The following is a 25,038-nucleotide window of genomic DNA, read 5'->3' as shown; positions in this document are numbered from 1 at the left end:
CACCCTTGGGAAATTCTAACACTTTTGGCCATTTTTTACTCACTTTGTTTTGTACTACAGGCTTATTCCCACACTCCCCATAATGCCACCTTTATTATTTGTAGCTCAGCCTATTAGCAGCTCTTTTAGAGTTACTTTTTAATGCTGATCGCTGTAAGTCCTAACCAAATTAATATTGTTTGAGCCATTTCATAATTTGCCTTTTGTCTGTACCAGGTTTCTCAAACTTATTAACTTGAAGATGGGTGGACTTCAACTCCCAGAATTCCCCAGGCAGTATGCGGGCTGGGGGAATTCTGGGAGTTGAAGTCTACCCACCTTAAAGTTGCTGAGGTATAGAAACCCTGGTCTGTACTGTTTAAATCCAATATTAACACTATATTTTATCTTTGTTTTTAAATGATAATTTAAAAAAACATGGTAACCACCCATCGTGGAATAAAACAGAATTAAATTGATGTGACACATGTGAACCTATAGATCGCCTCCTTTGAAACTGAAGCAATGTGAAAACTTAAAGAATTATAACAGTCCAGGAAAAAGAAAAATACAGAGCTAATTTTTAAGCCATGGCTGCACTAGACTATAGCTGGGAATAGAGTGTGATGAATGTCTGAAGACATACAAAGTGGGCCATATAAGTGGTGCTAGGTTGCAACAGGGACTCTCCAAAACCATCTGGGAAGAGGGGAAAGAGCAAATAATTGTTCCTCATTTTTGGAAGTCTAAAATCTATCAAAGTAAAAGTATGAAGGTTGGAAGAGAACCAAAAACCAGAGTTCTTTGAAATCCATTAAACGGGTAGTTGCCAGTGATTTAATAGCCAGCTTCCCTCAACTGGATGCCCTCCAGATCTTATTCTTAGCATTCTCAATCAATATGGTGACCATGCGGACTAGCGATAATGGGAGTTGTGGTCCAAAATATTTAGCAGGTACCAGGATAGATGAAGGTTGTAATTAAATTTGTGTATTTGGAAATCCTAAAAGCATATGATAAAATCTCTCACCCAAGCATCTAGTCCTTAGAAATATGTGTAGATGGAGGATTAGGAGGCAGCATATGAATTAATGCAAAGACAAATAATACAACTGAGACAATTATGCCCTGAAAGGGCTGTTGAAGCCTTCTTCAATTATCCTATAGAACTAGTGAGATTGATTCAGGGTGGTGGGGAAGCAGTCTGTGATTGACTGCAGCTTCAGCCAGCACGGACAGTGGCGAAAGATGTTGAGAGCTGCAGTTTAGCAACATCTGGAAAGCCACTGATGCCCCCTCCTTTGGGTAAACCCTCCTTCGTCATGCTAATTCCAGGCCTGTGAGCCCGGATGAAGACGGGCAGCTGAGGCAGGCGGTTCTTGATGAGAGCATACGCTGTCAAAGACATCAATGCTTTTTGCCCTTTTCTTTCATTCTCAGTAGGTTAAATTGTAAGTCATTGTGATGGATAAAATAGACGGTGAGTTCTAGTCCCACCTTGGGCATGAAAGCCGGCTGGGTGATTTTGGGCCAGTCCCTCCCTCTCAGCCCAACTCACCTCACAGGGTTGTGGTTGTGGGGAAATAGGAGGAGGAAGGAGTATTAGGTGTGTTCACTGTCTTCAGTTATTTATAAAAAAAATAACAAAGGCGGGGGAAAAAATCTTTAAAAAATGAATAAAATGATGGGCTGCCTTATGCCTCACCTTTTTTAAGTTAATGGGAATTTTGAGAGAACACAGGAAATGTTCTCACACAATGGCCATCCTGAGTATCAAAATTGGCACAGAAATTAGAAAACAAGATGCTGCAACATCAGCCCCGGGTTTTTGTCCCCCCCTTGCATGTGAGGACACTTTCAAACAAAGCCATGGTTTTTAGCCATCCATCGTTTTTATTTTATAAAAATGCCTTTGGGGCATATGTGGAGCTGGAAGATGGTAGAACTGGCACTTTGTTTTGTAGTTTATCTGCCTCTTATCTAAATTAAAAGAATCTGAAAATAACCTGGGAATGGATCATGGCAGAGCCAAGAGGGATACATGTGGACAAGCTAGTACTGAAGATCATCTTGTTGCCTACACCAATTTATAATTTACCATTTTTCATGCCATATACCTTGTCCTCTTTTGGCCTTTATGACATATATACCTGGGAATTTAGGGAAACCTCAAATCATGTTGACCTTTTTGTGGCATCATGGAAAATATAATCCTGTTCTTCGCAAAATACTGACCTCCAGGTATGCTGGAATACCTCTATAATCCCTAGTCACAATGGGAGATTATGGGTCCTGTATAGAGGATGCTAGATTGTGCAAGGCTGACACAACTACACATAAGAGATCTGTATAGCAATTCCAACTCTGATAGTTACCAGGATACAGCCTATTTGCACAGTAAAGCAAGGAACAGGTAAACATGTATAGAACAGGGAACCCCATGTTTATAAGCCTATAGAACAAATCCCTTGTTTATAAGTCTTCTCACTCATGACTGCTACCACTATTAAACTAAAGAAAGTTGCTTCCATAGACACATCAGAATACATAAGGCCCATCTGCCTGGTCTGTGAAAAGACCTGTAACAAAATGTTGGTTAAAGAATGGTCTAGTCCTGAAGCATTATTACTGCCAAGACATCGGCTGGTCAGAATGGCATCTTTGCACCCTATACTGCACCTTAAATTTGCCTGTTAACTGTTTCCTATAGTGCACTTTTTTCCAAATTGGGCCAAGGCGGTCAAACAGCCCAGGGCCTCCCTGAAGATTCCCTTCATTTTCCAGAGCAGGTAATTAACCTTCTTGAGACAGCACTCAGCTGGAAGAAATCCATTTAGGGATCATTGTATTCTGCTCACTGTGGCCCAAAGATGCCCTAGTAACCATTTTTAGAGGACACAGCCTCATGACATCATCCTCAATTCACCCCGTGCCTACCCACAAAGGCAGCTTAATTTGTATTTAGTTGTTTCACTTTTAAAATAACATTCTCTTCATCCCTGCTTCTCCCAGCACAATTTCTTGCTGTAGAATTTATCTGCAGTGCTTTGGTGACGATGTTGGAGATGCACAGCTAGGGGCTGGGATCCACCCAGCTCCTATTGACTCCTTTAGGCTGCTATAGACATGCCCTGACCCATCTGGTGGCCAGGCACTGTCTTCCAGGGGCACTTTGATTTGGCTGCCTAAAAAAACTGGACACCTGGTTCCTGCAGATGAATCTCCTTGGATAATGTTTAACCAGACCTCTTTTATACAGGGGTTTAGTGCAGATATATACTAAGCAAGAAGCACTGGGGAAATGCCTCCATTAAATAACAGTATTTTGCCCACCTTTCAATTTGGAAAGGCAGAGGGGTTTATTGTATGGCAGGCTGATCTCCCCTTTATAAATTGGGCTGCCTAGGACAAAAAGGGGAATTCACAGCACAGTACCAGGGAGGAATGCAGCGTTTGTAAATACATTGTTCATACCATACTCTTTCAAAATGGCTGTTTGGATAGACCCCGGGTATCTTACTAGACTTTTGAGATTTGACTATTTCAAATCCAATCCCTGCTCTGACTCCTCCAATCCTATTCTCAAGCAGAAGGGTTATACTTTTCCTCAGGTCAAGATAGTGTTTTGGCCCAGGAGTCAGAAGACTCTGAATCTGAAGAAGCTGCTCCAGCTATACCAGTGGTATGCCAGCCCCCGGAGACACCAAGCCAGGAATCACCCAAGGCTGATCAAATGCGGGCAGCATCAGAACAGGTGGAGCAATCGCAGCCTCCAAGCGCTTGGATTTGGCAGAGATTGATGCTCAGTGAGGCTCCTTGCCAAGCGAGGACTCCTTGCCAACAAGGGCGTGCTTGCCTTAACTAGAACGGTTGGTCGCAACCTTAAGAGGCAGCTCTGACCCATGTTTCCTTGTTAGAAACAACCATCTGATTTCCTGTGTCATTGCCTTCAGTTCCCAGGGCTTCTTAGTGGAAAGACAGGGTATAAATGAAAAAGCCAGGCACCCACCAACCCTTTTTAGCCAATTCCATAGGTGAAATTCTGAGGACATGTCATGGGAATAGCTGATCAGAAAATACCCGCAAGGGAAGCAAAGTGTCAAGCAATGGCTGTGCACCATTTTACTTTCTACAACACTCTGTGGTCTATATAGCCCAGGGCATTGTTGGAAACAGTTTGTTTGCAACTAGGGCTTTGCTTTGCAGTGTGCTATTTTCCCATTCATTCTGAAGTTAAATGTTACCCAAAAAATAAAATTTGGGAAGAGAGCCAGTGGGTGCCAAAGAGTAAGTCAGTGGGACTTTGCCACTGCCACATTGGAGACTCCTGGAGAAAAGCAAATAATAAATTTCAGAGTGAGATGGAGATTATTCAGATAGCTCTAAATAAAGCCACACCCTTCAGCTAAATTTAAGTATGAGGTTCTTTGGTGTCCCCAAAGATGATATAGCCTTACAAAGGGGCTTTAATCAAAACAGAGTTGACATTTCATTTGATTTGTGTGTTTTTTTAATTGATGCTCTCCCCATATTTTCCTCCTAAAGCATCTATAGAAAGAAGCCATTTCTGAAGGTATTGATAAGGCAGTGGAAGTTGCCATTTATGCTTTGTGCAAATGCACTGATGTTGCTCCCATGCTGTAAACATTCTGATGGGATGAGAAACCTTGAAGGGGCTGAAGCCTGTAGTGGGTCAAATCTAAATCATATTCTCAGCTCCAAAGTCCCTAAAAGTCCAATGTAGCTGCCTTTGGACCAGCAATAGCTTCGCTTTAATGGACCAACACCTCCATTCTATGGCTGCCTTTCTTCCTGCAGACAGGAGCTGTGCCTTGCTTCTCATCTGTCTTCACAAGCTTGACAGTGATGCTACTTTGCTTAAACTTTACCAGAAACCTGTAAGAGACAAAAATCAAAGGATTAGAGCCATTTTGGTGTACTGGTTAAGCCACCGGGCTAAAAACCGGGAGACGGTGAGTTCTAGTCCTGCTTTAGGCACAAAGCCAGCTGGGGGACCTTGGGCCAGTCCCTCCCTCTCAGCCCCAGGAAAAAGACAAGGGCAAAGCACTTCTGAAAAACCTTGCCAAGAAAACTGCAGGGACTAGTCCAGGCAGCTGCCAGGAGTCAAGACTGACTCAGAGGCACCAATAACAAGAAGATTAACTCTGCAAATTTATTTAACTCCAATGTAGGTCACTGCTGGTCACTTTGGGAAACTGCCCTGTTACTAATAAATAAATGGTAGGTTTGCAGTGTACCATTTTCAGTCAAATGGGATACAGTGTTCAATAGTCTGTGGGGATGATCAGATTTACAGTTATTTTTGCAAGCTGTTGAAGCTAAAATGTTTCATCATTTAATTATTAGTTACTTTACTATAATTGGAAAAAGGGTGTAAAATGCAATAATTGCTGCAGCTAAACACAGCCCGAATACAATGCAACAAACCACGCAGAAAAACTATAATTAGGGGCGTACAGGCTCCAGATTCACAGGCCATAATATGTAATTTGCATACTCTTGACATCAACAAATTGGAGTTTGGTGGCAAACCTGGTCTGCATATTTAGATAGCTTCCAACACCAAGGCCTGCTACCGTAAGTCCAGTAGGGCTAAAGGCAATCCCCTCTAGTCTCGATTTTCTTTTCAGGAAATTTCCTTTTCTAACACACCAGGGCTCACATAGCCTTTTCAATGGGGGAGGGGGCGCTACCCAAGATTTGGCAAATATTGGATCCACAGTCTCCTTTACCCCCCTTTAAAGTCAGAGGTCTCAAATGGAGTGGATCAGCCTTAAAGGCTCCAAGATAGGATGGAAAGGATTTTCAATTTCTGAATTTTCTTATTCAAAATCAGAGCTTTGTCCCTGGGATGTTCTCTCAAGGATCACAGAGTTGTTGTTTAAATCAGTTAGAATATGTGTCTTGGTATGGACTATGTATTAGTCGTGTTTGCATTACTCTGTCTTCTAGTTTAAGTCTAAGGTTTTCAATAAAAGTAAAAGGGAATAAAGGTACAAACATCTAAATAAAAACTCACATCCAAATCTTTCCCTTTCCCCACCCACTGACAGCTCTGTGCTTACTCATCAGCCACTTGGAGTTTCAGTTTTTGCTTCGTAGCCTCCAGCACGGTTTGGTGGAGCCGGGTAACCAGTTCAATCACATGGTCACTAATAAGGAGGAAGTCCCCTTTGGTGTCTGCTGTGGAAGACTATAAGAGAAGAGTAGTCACATCAGCTGGAGATACTTGCTATCTTTCCCCTGACTTACAAGTTTCAGAACTTAATTCCTTGCTCAGTTCAGCTCACTTCATTGCAGCTGTTGTTCCTGAAGAATCTGAAATAAAACTTTCCTTCCCATGCTTACTTCACTTCCTTTAATCACTTGGGAAGTTGGTATCTTGGTTATTTAGGACTACAGCTCATTCAAAAACCACAAGGTCACAAAGGAACTAGTTTTGACAAAGTTGGTAAAAGGGGGGGCACATGGATAAGGACTGGGAAATATACAGGTAGTCCTCACTTAACAACCATTTGTTTAATGACCATTCAAAGTTATAACGGTGCTGCAAAGGGACTTACAACCAATCCTCGCACTTACAACTGTCGCAGCACCCCCACGATCATGTGATAATGATCCAGGCACTTGGCAACCATCTCACACTTACAACTGTTGCAACTTCCCAAGGTCACGTGATCGCCATTTGCGACCTTCCCAGCTGGTTTTTGGCAAGCAAAATCAAGGGGGAACTGTGTGATTCGCTTAACGACTGCATGATTTGCTTGACAGCCACAGTGATTCGCTTAATGACTGCTGCAGAAAAGGTTGTAAAATTGGGCGCGACTCACTTAACAACTGCCCCACTTAACAAATGTTATGGTCCCTATTGTGGTCATTAAGCAAGGACTACCTGTATACAGTAGAGTGTAAAACTCACAAATGCTGATGAGACCAGTATATGGAAAGCAAGCAGGAGTTAGATGAAGGAGGTCCACATCTTTTAATGACAAATAGCCATAAAGGCAGGTGAGGCAAAAACAATTTTTTCAAGCAGGGAAATGATGAGTGAGGTACAGTGCTAAATATTTCCATCCTTGATTATTTCCCTTCCTCTCTTTTTTACTAGAACAGTCTCCAACATTGTAAATAAGCCCTGTTTACAGGGAAGACAGTGGGATACTCCACAGTTCATTGATTAATTTCCTAGAAAAATATGTGATTTACCTCATTAAAAGCATACTCCCACTTGTTTACCCAGCAGTAAGTTCCCACTTTTTAAAAACATACTGCTGAGCATATGTAGGGTTGCTGTTTAAGTATACTTTGGTCAATTGATAGCCTTGCTGATATATTTCCAGCTTTTTATTCCCTTTTCTTTAAAAAAGGTATGCTCCTCAAAGCCAATTTTTAAGAAACTAAGCCAAACATCAGATTTAGCTTTTCAAACTCAAGTAGATTTTTATTTCAACTCTGGCGCTATAAATATGCTCCCCGCAAACCTTAAACTTGCTGCATCTTCGCATTTTTGATGGGGGTGGTGATGCTATTGCGAAAACAAACCAACCAACCTGGCTTTGGGGAGCTTTCTAATCTGCTATACCTCCTCCTCCCACCAACCTTGAAAGAGGAAGCCGCCTTCTCTTGTCCCTCCCCGTTTTCCACTCCCCTTACCTCTCTAAGGTGCAGAACAAGAAGCCCATCTGAATAGCAACTGACAGAGACACTCTCGATGTCATTCAAGGTGATCACTGTTTTGGGCTGAGCAGCCTTGGGATCAGCCAGGATGACGTGGCTCTTGGTGAGAAGGAGTATTCGAGAACTAGTCTGACAGAAAGAGAGGAAAAGCTGTTATTTCATGTACTGTATCTGCTTGTCTGGGCTGAGAGTTTAGTTACTGGGTATTTTTAAAGGATCATTGATGGTTTCCAAGCAAGAAAGGAATAATTTCCTGCCATGGCTTCTGCCATCATTGTTAAAAGGTGGCTGTTAAAAGAGCTACTCAGACCTTGAAGGAGCTACTACTGTGAGCACAAAGCGATGCATTCATGCAACATGCTTAACTTGATTCCTAAATTAACCCATTTTCTCCATCTGCATAATATACTGCATCATAAACTTTGCACAACATGCTAAGCCACTCAAAACAACCTCTCCCTCCAAGATTAACACAAACCAAATTGTCCAAATGCTTCTGCTAGCTGAGCATGATCTGGGCAATCATAGAGTCCTCCCGAAGCACCTGCCAGAGTGGCTGCCAAAATGGCTATAATAGCCCAGTGAGTGCTTGCAAATGCCCAGAAAAGACTCCCTGATAAGAATCTTCTCCTAGGCAGGGCTCTAGCAGCTGTATTTTATTTTAGCCTCAGCAATGGCAGCCATAAAATAAGAAAAAGATGAGGTGGAGGAAAAATAGTTCTCAGTCATAAGGAAGCTCATCCCAATAATTATGATTCTGATCATTGGTGAGATTAATGGACTGTGACAAATCTGTGTGGGTGTGGCCTCCAAAAAGTTATTGCATACAGGCTTCAAAATGTTTGACCACTCCAGGATCACAATGAGCAGATCTCTTCCCTTCCCAGGAGTGAACTGAGAGAAATCAGGCACGTTCTTGCTACAATTTCTGGTCTCTTTCCCTTGGGAGCCAAAGCAGGTGAAAGAGATGTGTCCCACCTTTCCATCGCCTCGGTTGACTTTCTTCACGTGATCAGCCATCACCAGCTTGCCGTTGGCTGTGGTTTGGAGCTTACGATATTTGGGGTTCTCCTTCAACCCAAGGTATTCCCCTTGGAAAGGCTGGGGGAGGCTGAAAGGCATAAAATCTGGATTGTAATCCGCATCAATCCTGAGCGGGTCAAGGCCCTCTTGAGCAGGGTGGCGTTGGTTCATGCTTGCACTCACCTCTTAGGATACAAACTTTTCTTCCCCTTAAAAAGTTCACTGGCACACAACTTGTCCTGTAAGGCTTCTTTATTCTTCGGGGGCAGCTGGTCCCGATACTTCTTGCACTGTATGAGAAAGGCATGGAGGAGCGACAAAATGTAACAAACCTTCTTATAAAGTACGGAGAATATAAAACCTGGATGGAGGTAAGCGGTATGAGAAAATAGATATATTCACCTCGGTTACCGTTGTGCAACACCACACACAAAGTTTCTAATATATTGGTTTGCTTTGGCACCTGACCCAGAGCTCCCATGCCCACAAGCAATCCCTAGCAGTAAAAACAATAATAAATTGTGTAACTATTTGCTGCCATTTCAGGTCTTTCAAAAACTGCAGTCTGATGCAACTACATCATTCAATCCAATGACGGAGTTAATTGGGTGCTCATAAGAGAAACATTTGCAGGCCTTCTCAAACAAGAAAGTGGGGTAGATGCAGGGAGATGTGAATGGTACTTTGCGAACTACCCAGAGTAACTGGGAGTTGGGTGGTGTATAAATAAATAAATGTTCACAATTGGAAGGTCCCAGGATGATCATCAGGTGATTACATGCTGTTGCACAATATGTTTTAAACATTAAAAAATACTATTTTAACACACCCAGTAAACACACCCAGAGAATTTCAGCTATTGAATGGATAAAAATAGGAGGAGGAGGAAGATGGCCTCCAATAGCTTTGCAGACTAGAGTAGCTACTATAGACCATGTAGACTATTAGAGTCACTTGGGAGCTTTAACACACCTGATTACAGGTAGTCCCTGGATTAAGAACACCCGGTTTACGGATGACCCATAGTTAAGAACGGAGCCTATTGTAGCACAATCTGAGTTAAATACACAATGGTTTGAGTTCATTACACAATACTACTTATACAGTATTGTACAACAATACTGTTCTGGCTTTCATACAAATTCGACTTAAGGACGGACCTTGGGAACAGAACCTGTTTTGAAACTGGGGACTGCCTGTATATTACACTAGACTTGTGGTGATCACAAACGGTGTCAGGTGCTTTGTAGTGTCTTGCCCAGCGTTGAGATGTTGGGCTATGATAGGGAGGTGAATACTGGATGCTTGTCTGGGATGGAGGAGGTTTATTTTTATATGAACTGCTGTGCTATACAAAGCAGCTCTTGAAAAGGCAAGCATATGGTGGCTGTAGAAGTGGCAATGGGCTCTGTCACACTGGCTGAGCCTCTTTGGCTTGCAGTTTTTCCTCCACCCATTGCTATTTGAGAGTAAGTCCTGGTCCAAAAAACCCCCTTACATTACTCCATGGACATTTATTTGCAAAGATAATTATTGCAATTGTATTGCAACATAAATATCATCTATTAATATCATGAATGATCAAATGTTTTTAAATTTGTTATGATTTTCTCTCATCGCCACTCATCTCAAGAACATTATTCAGTGGGGGAAGCACTTCCCCCAAATTCTAACCTTTTCATCTGCAAGCATGTTTCCACTCATACTGTAGATGGCACAGATAATGGCCTTGAAGGACAGTGGGAAGATCCATTATCAAGGCAATGATTAGACCAGTGTTTCTCAATCTTGTCAACTTTAAGCTGTGTGAGCTTGAAGTCCACACAGTTTAAGTTGACAAGATTATACTTAGACAAAGGCAGCTTAAGCTCATTGCAAGAAACTAACTTGAGAAAGCGCCCCTTCCCTAGTACTCACAAGGATAAAGTGAGGGAGGAGGGAAGCATTTTCAGACTTGCAAGATTCTGTTTCTATAGCTGTTAAAATAAAAATAGGGTTAGACCTAAATGGCATTGGTTTCTTAGTCTGATCTACGCTATAGGGCAGACACACACCAACAAGGCCTTTTAAAATCATCTTAGGTTTTGTAGAGCAACAGTTGCCATCCCTTGTGCCACACATCTTTTCAACACAGAGGGACAGCTTTCAGAAGAATGCAGTAAAGCCTGTTAAGGTTAAGGGAAGTGAAGAGGCAAATGGAAGGAGCAAGACCTCTCTTCCAGCCCTTCCATCATATCACTGTTAATTGCAGGCCTAATAAATATATAATCTTGCTTCTGAAACTCTCAAAGGAACAGGCCCCAAGGGGCCATTTTATATTGAAAGAGCAATGAATAGAATGAGTCAAAATTAGTGTCTAACCCTCCAATGGTGGAATATTTTCTTCAATTCTTGGTTGGTATCTGTGAGAAATTTATATGGGGCAGGGGGCCAAGTATGGTTGATCACTGACATGGGAGGGAAGTTGTTCTTCAGGTCCAAGAAGAATTTTTGTACCTGTAAGACAGAACAGAAAGCAGAAACTGTCAGCTGTGTTAGAAAGTTACTTGTATATTCTGAATAGATAGTGCTTTTAAACAACTCAAAACTGCTACTGAACCTAAATTGGGTTCCTTCTAGCATCTTGAATTACACCATACAATGTATCTCCAATCCTTAGCCAAGAAGCAGCTACTGCTCGGTTGGGTTGGCTTCATTACAGAACTTGATGGCACATGAGGATATAGTCCTGGGGTTGTTTGCAAAGCATGACAAGATATGCTTCTTAAAATATGCTAAATTGCTTCTTCCCCTTCAACTAGGCAGCTTGGAAACAGCCATCCATGCCTTGTTGGTGGCTTTCCAAGTTGTATGAATGCAGCACATCAAGAACTACTAGTGAGAGCAAATGAGGTGCATGGAGATACTTTAAGCAAGGGGTCCCTGAGTTTGCAAAACAAGATAAGCGTAAATAAGCTGGCTTATGGGGAAGAATAACTGAGCACATGCAGGCACTTTCACTGATATTATTACTTAACAATGTGAATTTGGTAACTGAAAATGATGGTGGTTCATAAAGGTTAGGCTTGAGTAATTCCACTGTTGTCTGGAGGTTCCAAAGACAGAATCTCATAAGCTCTCCTCCTGAACTATAGACTTTTCCCAGGCTAAACACTGGAATCAGAACTTCCTTATGTATAGAAACCTATATACGCGCAGCTGTGTCAGGACCTGTATCCTCTTAGAAAGGCAAAAATGATCACTCTAGGTGTTCAGTTCCTCAGTCAAGGTTTAAAAGCCCCTTCTTGCTAGTTATTTTCCACTTCGAAGCCATTCCAGGGGAGACTTACCAGCCTTCGGTAAATAAAATTGGCAATGCGGTCCGAGGCCCCAGAACGGAAATATTTCTTATATTCCTTCCTTGTCTGTGAGGGAGAAGAATACCTACTTAGCAACATACCATAGGAACATATCATATAGCAAGACAAACTTTTTATCCATACCATCTGATGTTATCTGCTCTCAGATCTCAATCTAAGATTTCTTTCTGGGTAACAACATCAGGGACTGAATCTGTGACTTTGTTCACAAAGCATAAAATTCAGGGCTGAACAATTGTCTCTTCCTTAATAGCCCTTATGGCTCTTGTTGTAATATTTACATCTGTTGTTCTTGTGAATAGTCATGCAACCTTTATTTTTAAGGCTACATTCCTGCATAGTTGCAAAGTTATGGGAGCAGTTACCTGGCCACCTTGTTTTAATTCCCTGGGTCATTGTGGGAATTGTAGTATTATATATATATATATACAAGTGGGTGACAGAAAAGAAGATAGGATCTCTAAAGAAAAGAATGCACTCCACCAAGTAGAACACCAGAGATCAAAAAAAGGGATGACTCTTAACCTGCACAGAACAAATATAAATATATGGATGTCACTATAACTGTTGCCTCTTCTTTCAGAAAGCTGGGAAAAAGGTTTTGTGTATGTGGAAGCAACTTCTCTTGTAAAGTTGTGTCTTCTAATGTGCCACATAGATTCATATAAAAGGAGAAACTCTTGGGAAATTCAACTGGTACTCCTTTTATACTATTACAATATGTCATTACTCCCAGTCACTTCCAGAGGGTCGTGTTACAGAAGCAAGAATTAATTCTAATTCATGCAGATTCTGCTGCATTCAGTAAAGAAGAGTAGCTTAGGTTTGGTTGTGTAAGGTGAACCTTCTGAGAACAGAGAATTAAGTAAGAGGAACAAATAAGGGAAGGCTAATCATGGCCTCTGCGCTTACATCTAGACATGTTCTCCAACCGTACCTGATAACCTTTCCAGTAAGCAGAAATGGTGGTGACAGCCTGAGTGCGACATTTCTGTTCCCTTAACTCTCGCAGGAGTATACGAGACTGTAGAGGAAGGGAAGGGATAGATAAGAAACCCAAAGGAGCCCATAGAAAAAGGGAGAGAGCGAGCAGATTCCATTTTCATAATTTGCCTTAAAGCTTATGTTATAATAAATCATTAGTCTCTAAGGTGCTACAGGACTCCGTGTTGTGTAAACTATGACACAGTAGATCAGTCAACCAAAGATTTCAGTTAAAGTTAAGTTAAAAAGCCACACCTCTACTTTATTCCAGAGGCCCCGAAAAGAAAAAGAAAAAGAGACGATTAAAAACAGCTTTTCTTTCTAGCCTAAGAGGTAGGTTTTGTCCATAAATGGTGTCAACTAGCACGTCCTTCACTATTTCAGAAAGATGCTTCTTTTAATTATTCTTTAATTCTTCTTCTTCTTTTAATGAATTAATTCTTAATTAAGCATAATATGTTAATCACTTGAAAGACTGACAGTTTGCTAATTGAAAAGAAATAATGAATTAGCTGGCATGCAGGGTAACATAAGTCTTCTCCATTATGGGGCAAACTACATCCTTCAGGTGGGACATTTGCATGTATAGCATTGTGTGATATAATCTGTATTGCCTGTTCATCTGAATTCACCTAAAGATGTATAGAGGAGCAACTAAGTATTATAGAAATCAAGTTTCAGAAAAAAAGAAAGGTCTTTTCACAAGATTTGGGCAGTACAGTGCAGCAGATCTACTGCTCGGGCAAGTCACTAATGTCAGCAGAATATAGCTGGAGTCCTAACTCTGTCATAGGTATATCAAGCCAGTGTTTAAAGCAGTGGTTTTTGACCCTCCATTTTCTTCACCTCAAGTTTTGCATTTTGCCATTTCTTTTGATAGCATAATGCTATTGCGTCATTAGGAATGGATTCAAGGTCTCTGGAAACTCCTCTCATTCCCTTCATCATTACCCATTTCTGTTTCCTGCTCTACTGATAGGATCACACCAATCCAAATATCGTAGGTGAAGGGAAATAGGATTCTAAGGCCCTTCAGATTATGAAAATGGAACTAAAGATATCACTGGAAAACCAGAAATAACCAAGATTTTCTTCACAATGAACAAAATTCCTGCTGTATATTGTATCTAGCATAACAATCACATTATCTTCAGCCCTACACCAACTGTACTATCCATTTTCTATGTCATGTCTGGTATATGGAACAGCCTTTCTGGGGAGAAAGGACTGGGTTGTTTGTTCATTTCTATTAATCTCATAGACAAGTGAACATCACATATTATATCTAGTTCTGCCCTGAAATTCTGCAGAGTCAGTTACTGTACGTGTATGGTTTGCATACATATTTCAAAATCATAAGTTATCAACATTCAGGAAATTGTACAAAAATTCCTCTGTTTACCTTCTAACTATTTAGCATCTTGGCTGAGACCTAGGAAAGATAAGTTCAGGACGCCTAAAAGGCAACAGGTTCCAGAAGGCTGTCCTATATTGACTGTGCTCAAAAGAACAGCATACTAAGAAGGCACATCTTAGAATATTTTGTTGTGTAATGGTTGAACATGATAGTGAAAGAAGGTGAATAAAAGTAAATTAAGGAACACATCTCTGATTTCTAATTACAAGTGTTAACTTCGTATTGAACCCAGAATCTTTAAGTGCCTGGCTATATCCAGTTTCCTGACATAGTACACAATTCCTTACCTTCCAACCTCGGACATAGGCCTGGATAAGAATAGTTGATGTCTTCATTTTTGTATATTTCTTCCTTTCCTGCAAAATAAAATGTCTACTTTACTAGAAAGATAAACAGATCGTAGGCAAACTGGTTTTCATTTGATCTGCACAGATTGCAGCCAAAGATATTGTGCACACCAACATTTACTTAGTTTCACCCTGGCAGAAATTCTGTCCCAGATGTGTGCAATCCTCAGCCCATGGATACCATGTGGCTGCTGAATCCTTTTTCCCCCAGCCTTGAAGACCCACCAGGATTGTGTGAGAAGTGCAATTTCACATGGTTTCTCAACATAGAAAGGAAGAGGGGAAAGCACAAGCTACATCTACATATGAGACCACGGCATTGTAGTCCTGTCACTGAAAATAATAACCTTAATAGACTATGGGCTCTGGCCACTAAAACGTTGCCCATTCCCGTTCTCTCCCCATGCCACACTATGCATATTCTCCATCTCTTGCCACTAAGTGAACTTTTGCAGATTCTGGAGGCTGCTATCAGCACAGAAGGCAAATCCTAATAGAGACACACATCCAAAAGGAAGTACTGTACAGATAGGTGGATCTGGGCCTGTTCCTTATGGGCACAGGCTAGACAAAGGTTTAAAGCTGATCTGCCACAGAGAGCTTTGCAAAACCAGAACCAGTGGAATTTGCTTGCCAAAAGTAGCTAAACGTATGCAACTCTGTGTCTGTCTGCTTCTTACTGTATGGCCCCGGAACCAAGCAGAAATAAGGATCTGGCTTCTGCGCATCTCTTGGTAATGCTTGCGACACTTCCACGCCCGGAAAGTTGCTTGGATTAAGGCAGCCAATTCTTGTACTCGCTGCTGGCGTCTCCTCTCCAAATCAAAAAGCTGTAAGCAGGTTGAAAAATCACTAAGATGGACTGAGGTTTGAGTACAGAAAAGCATTCTACTTCAGGAACCTGAACCTCAGTGGTTAAATGTGAGTGGGTCCTATTCTATGTGGGCTTTCTGTCCCAAGAATCTCATGAAATTGTGAGATTCAGGGGAAATCGATTATTTCTCGCATGATGTATATTTCTTGTCCTGAGTCACTCTGAGCCATTCGCCTTCATCGCTGTTCACTAATATGTCCCTCTTCTACCCTCAACCCATTTCTTTTTCTTTCTTTTTTTTTCAGGGAAACATATCCAGCATGGCTAATCATAATTGCCTAATTTTCTTCTAACTGGATTAGAAGAAAACATATTTATTCAAATTATTGTGCTCAGTTAGGATTGCTGGTCTCATTAACAGTTTGACCCATATCATGTCAGCAAGGCAAGAGTTGCACAAAGTTGAAATCGAACCACAGGTTTTCAGAAAGTAATATCTCCCTCAACACATTCATGCAGTGTTCTTGGCATGGCCCAGATGTGATTTGCTGTTGCTTTGTTACGAGGTGCTTTTCTGACTTCCCAGCCTAGCCTACAGCCCTGGGATTTCTTAGTGGTCCCCAACCATGCGCTGATCCTGCTGTCGCTCTAGATCAGTCAAGACTGGCTACGTGATGCCACTCTTTTCAGTGGCTCTGTTCCTTAGCTCTGGGTTAGTTAATGTGAACTTTGGAAAACGTTAATAAATTCCTAAGGAAGCGGAGGAGCAGTGGGAAGACTTTGTCGTCATTTTAGTATGGGATTGATAAGACTCCCCTTAGCAGGAAGTAATGATACACTTTAGATTTATTCATATCCCACTATATAAATATGAGCAGTGCAGCTAAGTAGTAATTATTGCGACAGTGTTGGCAGGGTTGCCAATATTTTGTATGTTATTTCAGCATTTCTTTCAAAAACATTTGTTTAAATTGCTCTCACTCGTTCTCCATATGTAATTAAATAGCCAAATCTGGCTGAGCACATCATATTATGATGAGCAAGTCTTTCACTGTGTAATCAATACATCAGTGAAATCAAAAGAAAGAGGAAGCAACAGAGTGGCAATCAGGAAGAGGCTGGTATCATTCAAGCAAGAGAAGAGGGAATTTAAAGAAAAAGATGAATTATCTGCACAGGCATATTTTTAGGAGGCATTAAAATCCCTGCTTTCAACTAGAAATTCATAGTGGGGAATATCCAGCCTAGTTCTCCAGGCAAAATCTTCTTTTGCCTTTACTCTTAATTAGCATTGCAATCTCACTCTATTCACCCTCCATTGTCCTGAAGTACCAGCAGCTCTCCTGGCAAATAGAAGGGGTAGAAATGGAAGCAGTAACAGACTTCATTTATTTGGGCTCCAAGATCACCGCAGATGGAGACTGCAGCCATGAAATTAAAAGACGCTTGCTCCTTGGGAGGAAAGCTATGGCAAACCTAGATAGCATATTAAAAAGCAGAGACATCACCTTGCCGACAAAGATCCGCATAGTCAAAGCTATGGTTTTTCCAGTAGTAATGTATGGCTGTGAGAGCTGGACCATAAAGAAGGCTGAGCACCGAAGAATTGATGCCTTTGAACTGTGGTGCTGGAGAAGACTCTTGAGAGTCCCCTGGACTGCTAGGAGGTCAAACCAGTCAATCTTAAAGGAAATCAACTCTGACTGATCATTGGAAGGATTGATAATGAAGCTCAAGCTCAGATACTTTGGTCACCTAATGCGAAGAGAGCACTCTTTGGAAAAGACCCTGATGTTGGGAAAGATTGAAGGCAAAAGGAGAAGAGGACGGCAGAGGATGAGATGGTTAGATAGCATCACTGAAGCAATGAGCATGAAGCTGAGCAAACTCAGGGAGGCAGTGAAGGACAGGAAGGCCTGGCGCTATATGGTTCATGGGGTCACGAAGAGTCGGACACGACTTAACGACTGAACAACAACAACCAGCAGCTCACCGTGGATGGGGTTCGGATGAAAATTTTGGTGTGTCCATATGCCAGTTCTTTGGGGTCAATGGACAAACTGCTCAAGAGGGTTCGAATGCCATCCCTGCACCAAAAAGGAAAAGAGATCAGATACTGCCTGAGCAGGCAAATAAGTGCTGGGGTCACTGGTCTGGAGAGCAACTGGATGGCCACAGTTCCTATGCCAAGCATCAAGCAGTATTGGTTATGCCACCACAAACAAAATTCCCCAGATGGCATCTCAATTTTACAGAGACTCATGCCTAGAGTAGTTATGGGATGTCCCTGTCAGGTTCTCTGCAACCATCTGATCAGCACAACTTTTCAGTACTCCTCTCAGGCACATTCCACCCAACCAATTAGCTCGGTTTTGTCGAACCATTGGCTGTTTCACCATATGGACCTTCTGCTGAACACTGAAGGTTATCACAAGTCCCTGCCAACATCCACTTCAACACACGTCACCCTTTGTGGCCTACCTTGAATTTCCTTTCCAACTTGGCCAGGTCTCCTTGCAAAGTGTCTTATACCGTTCCAGACATGGCCCATAAGTCTGCCTATAGGCATAGCCAGCCCGCCGGACCTGCACATTCTCCAACAGCCCAAGGTAGCGCACCTGGGCCCGGACCAGCTCATCCTTGAATATGGCTGGCTTCTTGCTATCGTTAGGCTTGATACACCTGGCAGCAGAGGGAACACGAGCAGAGCCTTGTTGAGACAGAAGAAACCAGTCAATATGTTCAGACAATTCCCAGTGCAATCCAATCCTAGTCTTAGTTCCTCACATGGAAACAGGCATCCGTTACCTGATATAATTGGGATTCTTGGAATAGAGGTTTTTCATGAGGGTGAACACAGAGGCTTTGAACTGAGAACCAGCCGTAGGTGGACGCTTGAGTGAGGCTTTTTGGGGGTCTCCTTCAGGGAAGAGGCTGTGTAATAGGACATGCTTGGCCTTCCACATGGCTTGTGACAGGTCTCGAAAGAGCAGGTCGTTGTTCTTCTCAATGAATCCAGTCACATTGTAAGTTACCTATGTGAGAGATTGGCCTTAGACATATCCTTCAACAGGCACAGTGTTTCATCTATCATTGTGTTTATGAGACACATGGAAAGGAAGGTTCATTTTGACCACAAGATAGATACTAAGTGTTCTGGCCCAGGCCCACAGCTCTCTTCCTCATTTTTCCCAAAGGGATCTCACAACATATTTCTCTACATTGCAAAGCAAAGTATCTGCCTTTAGCATCATAGTTATTAGCAGCAATGCCTTGGAACTCCACTAAGGACCCCAGGGGAGGCAGAGAACATCCTAGGCACCTACTTTACTTTCTGGTAAATGGGAGCTTTCTGACTGGCCCACCATGTCAGCAATTTTGCCAATTTGCAAGGCACTCATAGCAGCCATTTTGTGAATGTGCTCTCAAATTTCTTAGTGTGTTCCTGCTCCCCCAAAGTTGCCTATTCCTATGATAAACTAGGCCATATCTAGTTTTCAATGGACAATTTTATATAACATTTTATCTACATTTAAATGAAGCCTGATTTTGTCAATGGACCTATTTTCTAGGGTCACATGACATGCTTAATTGTAAACTGACCACACAGGCTGAGATTCCAAAGCACGTTCAGCAAAAATGTGTCCATACCCCCCTGAATGTTTCATCTATGTTTGGTCAGTATGGCCAGAGATTATAATTGCCAGGCTCACACAAGTACTTTTCCACACAAAGGAATTTTCCCCTTGAGGGGAATTAGTATGTTTGGGAAGAATTAGGGGAAAACTTGCATGGCTTCCTCCTTGGCATGCTGGTTTTCTTGGTACAAAAAGAAAGCTTGTAATCAGAAAAGCATTCCATCGTTTCACCTCCTCCTTACAAGCTGAGTAGTATATGCCAGACACAGATTTACGACCTCATTTGGGTAAGTCCCAGTCATGACTTTTGTCCCTGACTCTCACATAATTCCTGTCTCTTCTTTCCCATTCTTAATGGAGCTAGAGAGAATAAAGTATTTGTAACAGTTTCCTTCCCTATAGTATTATAACCATATGCTCCTAGTTCCATTTGATTCAGATCCCTTCTCCTGCCTTTAATTTACTTGTTCACTACTTTTTACTCTTCTTCTGCATGTTGCATAACATTAGTTAGCCCCAAAGAGAATATTTTTATGGGTATGTATGTAAGGGTATGTACACATGTATGCATTCTTAGCCACCCTAAATTCCTGGGTTACACCATACATTTTATTATCTAGCCTTGAAAGATTCCAGGCCGGTTCATATTTCAGTCCTTGCAGAAAGTACTAGTCTAACTTCCCTTACTGAACTCTTTTAACTAGTTTCAGAGTGCTATAGATCACATCACTAATAATATTGAGAACGCCTCCAAATAACTCCTAGAAATCTAAGATCACCAAGCTTAGAAAACCAGGCTCATCTGCCCTGCAGCCCCAAACAGAGTCGTCTTCCTTTTCTCTTCCTTCTTTGCTTCCAAGAACTGCAAAAGACCCCCAACACCACTTGCCTTGCCAGCATAGTGTTGGATTCGAAAGCAGTTGATAGGCAAGCTGGTATCCATGATGCGCTTGGCATTCTGGGTAACTCTGCTCTCATAGCGCTGGTGTTTTGCAAAGACATGGTTAAGTTTGTTCAGGAATGTTTCTTCATTCACTTCCCCAGGGCGAAGGCACTCCTCGTCCAACATAGCTAGAATTCCGCCTTTGCTCTGTTGAAAGAAGGGCCAGTTACAATGCTGCTCTCCCTGCATTTTTTTCAGCCCTGACCTTGTATAGCTTGAACAATTGTCCCAAACATTAGATATCATGGAAGGAGAAAAAGAAGGCAGTGGTGATCTTAAAAAATCTGTCCCCTGCAGCCCTCCACAGCACATCCCATGTTGCTTATAGGGGCTTCCTGACGCTCTGGAGAGATTTGGGGAGGGAGGAGGGACTCACAGACAGCTAGAAATTTTTCCCCATCAATTTTCCAAGTTACTTTATCATAGATTCTAAGCCGGCATTCCCCAACCTAGATATGTTCTAGATATCCGGATTTCCCCACCAGCATGACTATTTCTGAAAGTTGAAATGCACACACCTGGAAGGTAGCAAGGTTGGGGATAACTGGTCTAAGCTATCAAATTCCCAATAATTTGTACAGATTTGAATCCAAGTTTCTCCAGTTCATGTCCCAACACTATAACACCTTCCAAAGACTTTGGACACTCTATGGGCACTAAAGAAAAGAATGGCTTTGGCTGGTACTGGCATTGCCCCTGCTTCACCCACTCTTGTTTTGAAAGCAACTTACATCTTCAATCAAGTTACAAATGATGCTGTTATCAAAGTAGTCCACATGGGTCCAAGTAATGCCCTGGGACGGAGAAAAAACATAAGATCAGCAGTGGAAGGGAGTCTTAGATATTGCTTATTACAATGTACCTGGAAACACTCTTAAACACCTGACCAAGACAGAGAAGTGGCAGGGAGAAACTCTTCAGGCCAGCTCCTGTTGATCGGCTGCCTCTAGATCCCTCTCTCTTCTTTTTAACAACATAAATACAAATAGTACATAAGTCACTGAAAAACTTGCTCTAAGTGCAGGATACAAAACTGTATTCCACAAGGCAAGGTATTATCACTCAGAGGGGTAATCTTGCTAGAATGTGTCAACAAAACCAACAAAAGTTCTAACCAGTTCATGATGGACTATTTATGTGTGTGTGTGCGCACGCGCGCCTTCACATCAGCTTTTGACTCCTGATGACTGCCTGGACAAGTCTCTGCAGTTTTCTTGGGAAGATTTTTCAAAAGTGGTTTGCCCTTGCCTCCTTCCTAGGGCTGAGAGAGAGCGACTGGCCCAAGGTCACTCAGCTGGCTTCATGTCCAAGTCTAGAATTCACAGTCTCTAGCCTGATGCCTTAACCACTACAGGTACTCCAGATTGAGCGACCACAACTGGGACCGACAACTCGATAATTAGGCAAAGCAGTTGCTAAGTGAAACCACAACTGCACTTATGATCGTATTTCAGCTTTCCTTTGCTTTACAGACCTGTGAAAGTCATAAATGCGAGGATTGATACAATTTTGTCCTGCTTGATGGACATGTAAAAAAGCTAGAACATTTTGGAATCAGATGCGTATACTGATTCAGAGGATTTTAAAGATTAATATACATGTGAGACCAGAGGTCTTTCTTTTGGGACTGATAGGCAAACAGCTGGAAAAAAAGTCATGGGACTTTGCTGTTGTATATGATACAGCGAGACTGTTGTATACACAAAGATGGAAAGACTTGGCAATACCTCCAATGGAGGAGTGGTTGTGAAGATGATGGAACTTACTGAGATGACCAAATTGACTTCTTTGATTAGAGAAAAGACAATATCTACGTTTATTGCTGACTGGAAACCCCTTACGGACTTTTTTGCAGAAAACAGAAAAAAATGAACTTATGATTTATGGTTTGATGATTAGACAGGATAGATTATAGAAAGAAGAGAGACATGTTATAACTTTAGAGAAAGAGATAAATTTATAATTGTACTTATAACTGCTGTAAAGATTGGAAGCCACTGCTTTGTATCTTTTTTCTTTCTTTTCTATTTTTCTTTTACGTTTTCTCCTTTCTTGCACTTTTAGCTTTTTCTTTGATTTCTTTTTCTTTTTTCTTTCTCACTTTTTATTAGTTTGTATTAGTTTTTAATCTTCTTTTTAAAAAGGTTTAATAAAATCATTTTTAAAAAGTAAATGCAAGGATTGGTCGTAAAGTTACTTTTTCATCACTGTTGTAGCTGGGAACAGTCACTAAACAAGGCAGTCACCAAATGAAGACTACCTGTACACCAAAGCAGCTTTCCATGACAGACTACAGTGCAATGAATGTATTTGTCCTGGAGGTACCACCTGATTTTGCATCACTGATTCAGCCAATCTGCCATTTCCTCCCTTATTGTTTATCAGTTTATCAGAACCCCAGATTACTTTTTTAAAAAATCCATTTTCCCCTGAGTTTAAGGTGGACTTGGATTACCCAGTCAATTTTTTTGCACAGAATATGAATATTCCTGTCAATGAACCAGACCCAGATACAAAATTACTGGCTACCTCACGAATGTATTCCTCTTGTTCCTCCTTTAATGTGAGCAGGATGAAGATCTGCTGCAGCTTCTCATTGCAGTAATTGATAATGAACTGTTCAAAACTGTTATCCTATGAAGAGGAGACAAGACAAATATCAAGAACCAAAGGCAACAGGCTAAGTCCTATGGCACAGTTATTCTACCTGGTTCAACAAGCCTGATTACGTGTGTTGCCAAAGCTACAAACAAGCCCCAGATATGTATGCTTCAGGAGTCAGGTACTTTTAGTTTTAGAGTTTTTTAAGGCTATCATTTTAATGTTGCAACTGTTTATTATGGAAGGGACCCTAGTAATCAGTTCAGTCACACAAATACTGTCTTTAGGCATGTGTTTTCTTTTTTCCCCTAGTGATAAATTGGCAGGCAAAATACTCTGTGTTATGAAAGACACAGAGAATTGTCTTTCTCTGGGGAATTCCTCTTCTGATTTGGCAAAGATGCACCTGTGTCTCCTTAATTTCTCACATATTCCCCCTTTGTTTTTCCCAACAAAATATAATGGGCCTCAGGTTTTAAACCAAATCATTAGCATTTCCCAGACTCATGTGAGCCATATTTTGCCACATGACCAAGTTTGGAGTTAATGACTTTTTTTTAGAGAGAATGTTGGTCATGCCCTGCAGAATCAGGGACAATCAGCTGGAAATCTTCTCTCTTTGGTGGTTCCAAAATGGCATAAAGAACAGCTTCCTCTCTTGATTACGGATGAATGGATCTGTCTGTGTTGGTTTCTCTCAGTTTCTCTTTCTTGTAAATCTGTCAAGTTCAGTTCTTACTATTTTTGCAGATGTGTCAGGTTCATTTTGTCAAACTTTTGATTTTTTTTTCTTTTTAAGGTCACATTAAATGAGCTATAATTTGGTGCACATTTATCAAAACATGCATCTTTGTTAAAGCAGCCACATCTTTTCAAAGACTTATGTGGCTTTGAAAACTGACCCAGTTCTCTGTTCATGTCCAGGTAGTGCCTGTGCATGTACAGGAACGCAGACAGGTGGGAAAAGTCTTAAGAGAAGCTGCACTAACTTTTCTGGAGGACAAGGCTACCTCAGTGCTCTGAAGAGGGGCGTTTTGCTCACACCAATGCACTTTGCAAAGGGCCCCTTTTACAAATGCTTTGTACATTCTAATCTAGCTAGCTAGTTAGCCTCCCACATGCACATACACACAGCACTTATATAATATATAGGGTAAATTGATTCACTTCAAAAGAAGCTAGTATATAGTAAGTGTGATTTGCTGGGTAAATCTACCTGGTTGCACTATTGCTAAAATCAAAAGATCCTCATAGCAAGTACGTATATGTCAGAACATGATCTAAATTAGGTTGCATGGGTTGGATGTCCCCTGTGGTGTTTTTCAGTGTAATTACACACACACACACTTTAAAGCACCAGTATACTGAAGGGCATTATTTTGATACACAATTTTATATTCTATATATATACACAATTTTATATTTTATATATATACAGTATATATATATGCTTCACATAATGTTTAACCATACCTGTAACAGTGCACTCTATTTTATTTCTAAAGGGTTAACTTGCTTTTGCTTTGTAAAGAGCACTGGCTTCTTCTTCTTCTCCCCCCCCCCCCTTATCTCTTTGCTGAATGCCCGATTGTCTTCGAAGAAGCAATTAGCTGAGTACAAGTTGTTTGTTTTACCAAGTTTGCAACAGTTGTGGGGCCCTGCATTCCAGAGAAAAGATAAGAAAAATCTTTTATGCCATTCTCTTGGTAACCAGAAGAAAAAGTTACATTTACGTTTACCTTCCTAAGAACCACCTTTCACTTGCTCAGACCGTCCCAAAAATCCCTTGTATGGGTGTGAGGGGATGTACTATCTGATTACAGATTTACATGTCTATAAAGTCTCTGATGTTTGTGTTGTAAGGTGTGATTTCATCAACATTTCTTGTGAATGTGTTGATTGGGGTCACCCAGCTGTGTCTTGATCAAAATACATCTGTTATCTTATAGAAGCCTCGTCTCAAGTCTTTTTATTTGGCTTTATTGAGACTTGGGAAATAAAAGGTGCCATACAATACCTCAGTCAATTCTGAACCCAGTTCCCAGTAATTTATTAAATCCATGTCTTCGGGAAGAGAATTCCAGGAGTATCTAACACTTACCTGAAAAATCTCAAAGCCATATATATCCAGAACACCCATCACTTTCTTCCGCTCAGTTGTTTTCACCTAAAAAAAAGGAGGGAGGTGAGGATTAATTTCAGATTCCAATGTTGTGAAGGTATCCCCAGTTTTCT

At 41.3% G+C, this 25,038-nt stretch overlaps 1 protein-coding gene across 3 annotated transcripts in view; it reads right to left on the bottom strand.

Moving 5' to 3' along the window:
* Positions 1-1,586: 1,586 nt before the first annotated feature.
* The window catches only part of LOC103066265 (unconventional myosin-Ia-like), a 53,962-nt gene continuing 30,510 nt past the window's right edge, over positions 1,587-25,038 (bottom strand). The window contains exons 8-24 of one of the 3 annotated variants that reach the window (XM_025171162.2): positions 24,905-24,970; positions 22,732-22,836; positions 20,934-20,996; positions 20,149-20,349; positions 18,430-18,656; positions 18,103-18,303; positions 17,615-17,708; positions 15,488-15,637; positions 14,748-14,816; positions 12,997-13,083; positions 12,030-12,104; positions 11,062-11,196; positions 8,884-8,990; positions 8,656-8,788; positions 7,654-7,806; positions 6,066-6,193; positions 1,587-4,875 (exon numbers count right to left, since the gene is read on the bottom strand). In XM_025171162.2, the coding sequence (XP_025026930.1) occupies positions 4,752-4,875; positions 6,066-6,193; positions 7,654-7,806; positions 8,656-8,788; positions 8,884-8,990; positions 11,062-11,196; positions 12,030-12,104; positions 12,997-13,083; positions 14,748-14,816; positions 15,488-15,637; positions 17,615-17,708; positions 18,103-18,303; positions 18,430-18,656; positions 20,149-20,349; positions 20,934-20,996; positions 22,732-22,836; positions 24,905-24,970 (2,118 nt within the window). In that variant the 3' untranslated portion in view covers positions 1,587-4,751. The remainder of the gene's footprint in view (positions 4,876-6,065; positions 6,194-7,653; positions 7,807-8,655; positions 8,789-8,883; positions 8,991-11,061; positions 11,197-12,029; positions 12,105-12,996; positions 13,084-14,747; positions 14,817-15,487; positions 15,638-17,614; positions 17,709-18,102; positions 18,304-18,429; positions 18,657-20,148; positions 20,350-20,933; positions 20,997-22,731; positions 22,837-24,904; positions 24,971-25,038) is intronic. The other 2 variants (XM_015889220.3, XM_007421321.4) reach the window with 2 other exon arrangements.

This window comes from Python bivittatus, unplaced genomic scaffold (genome assembly GCF_059951505.1).
Source record: "Python bivittatus isolate LINGU-HERP-01145 unplaced genomic scaffold, Pbiv_v1 ctg000220_np1212, whole genome shotgun sequence".
Classification (NCBI taxonomy): Eukaryota; Metazoa; Chordata; class Lepidosauria; order Squamata; family Pythonidae; genus Python; species Python bivittatus.
The sequence above is the reverse complement of the archived record's forward strand: the minus strand, read 5'-3'. Positions and strand labels throughout refer to the sequence as shown.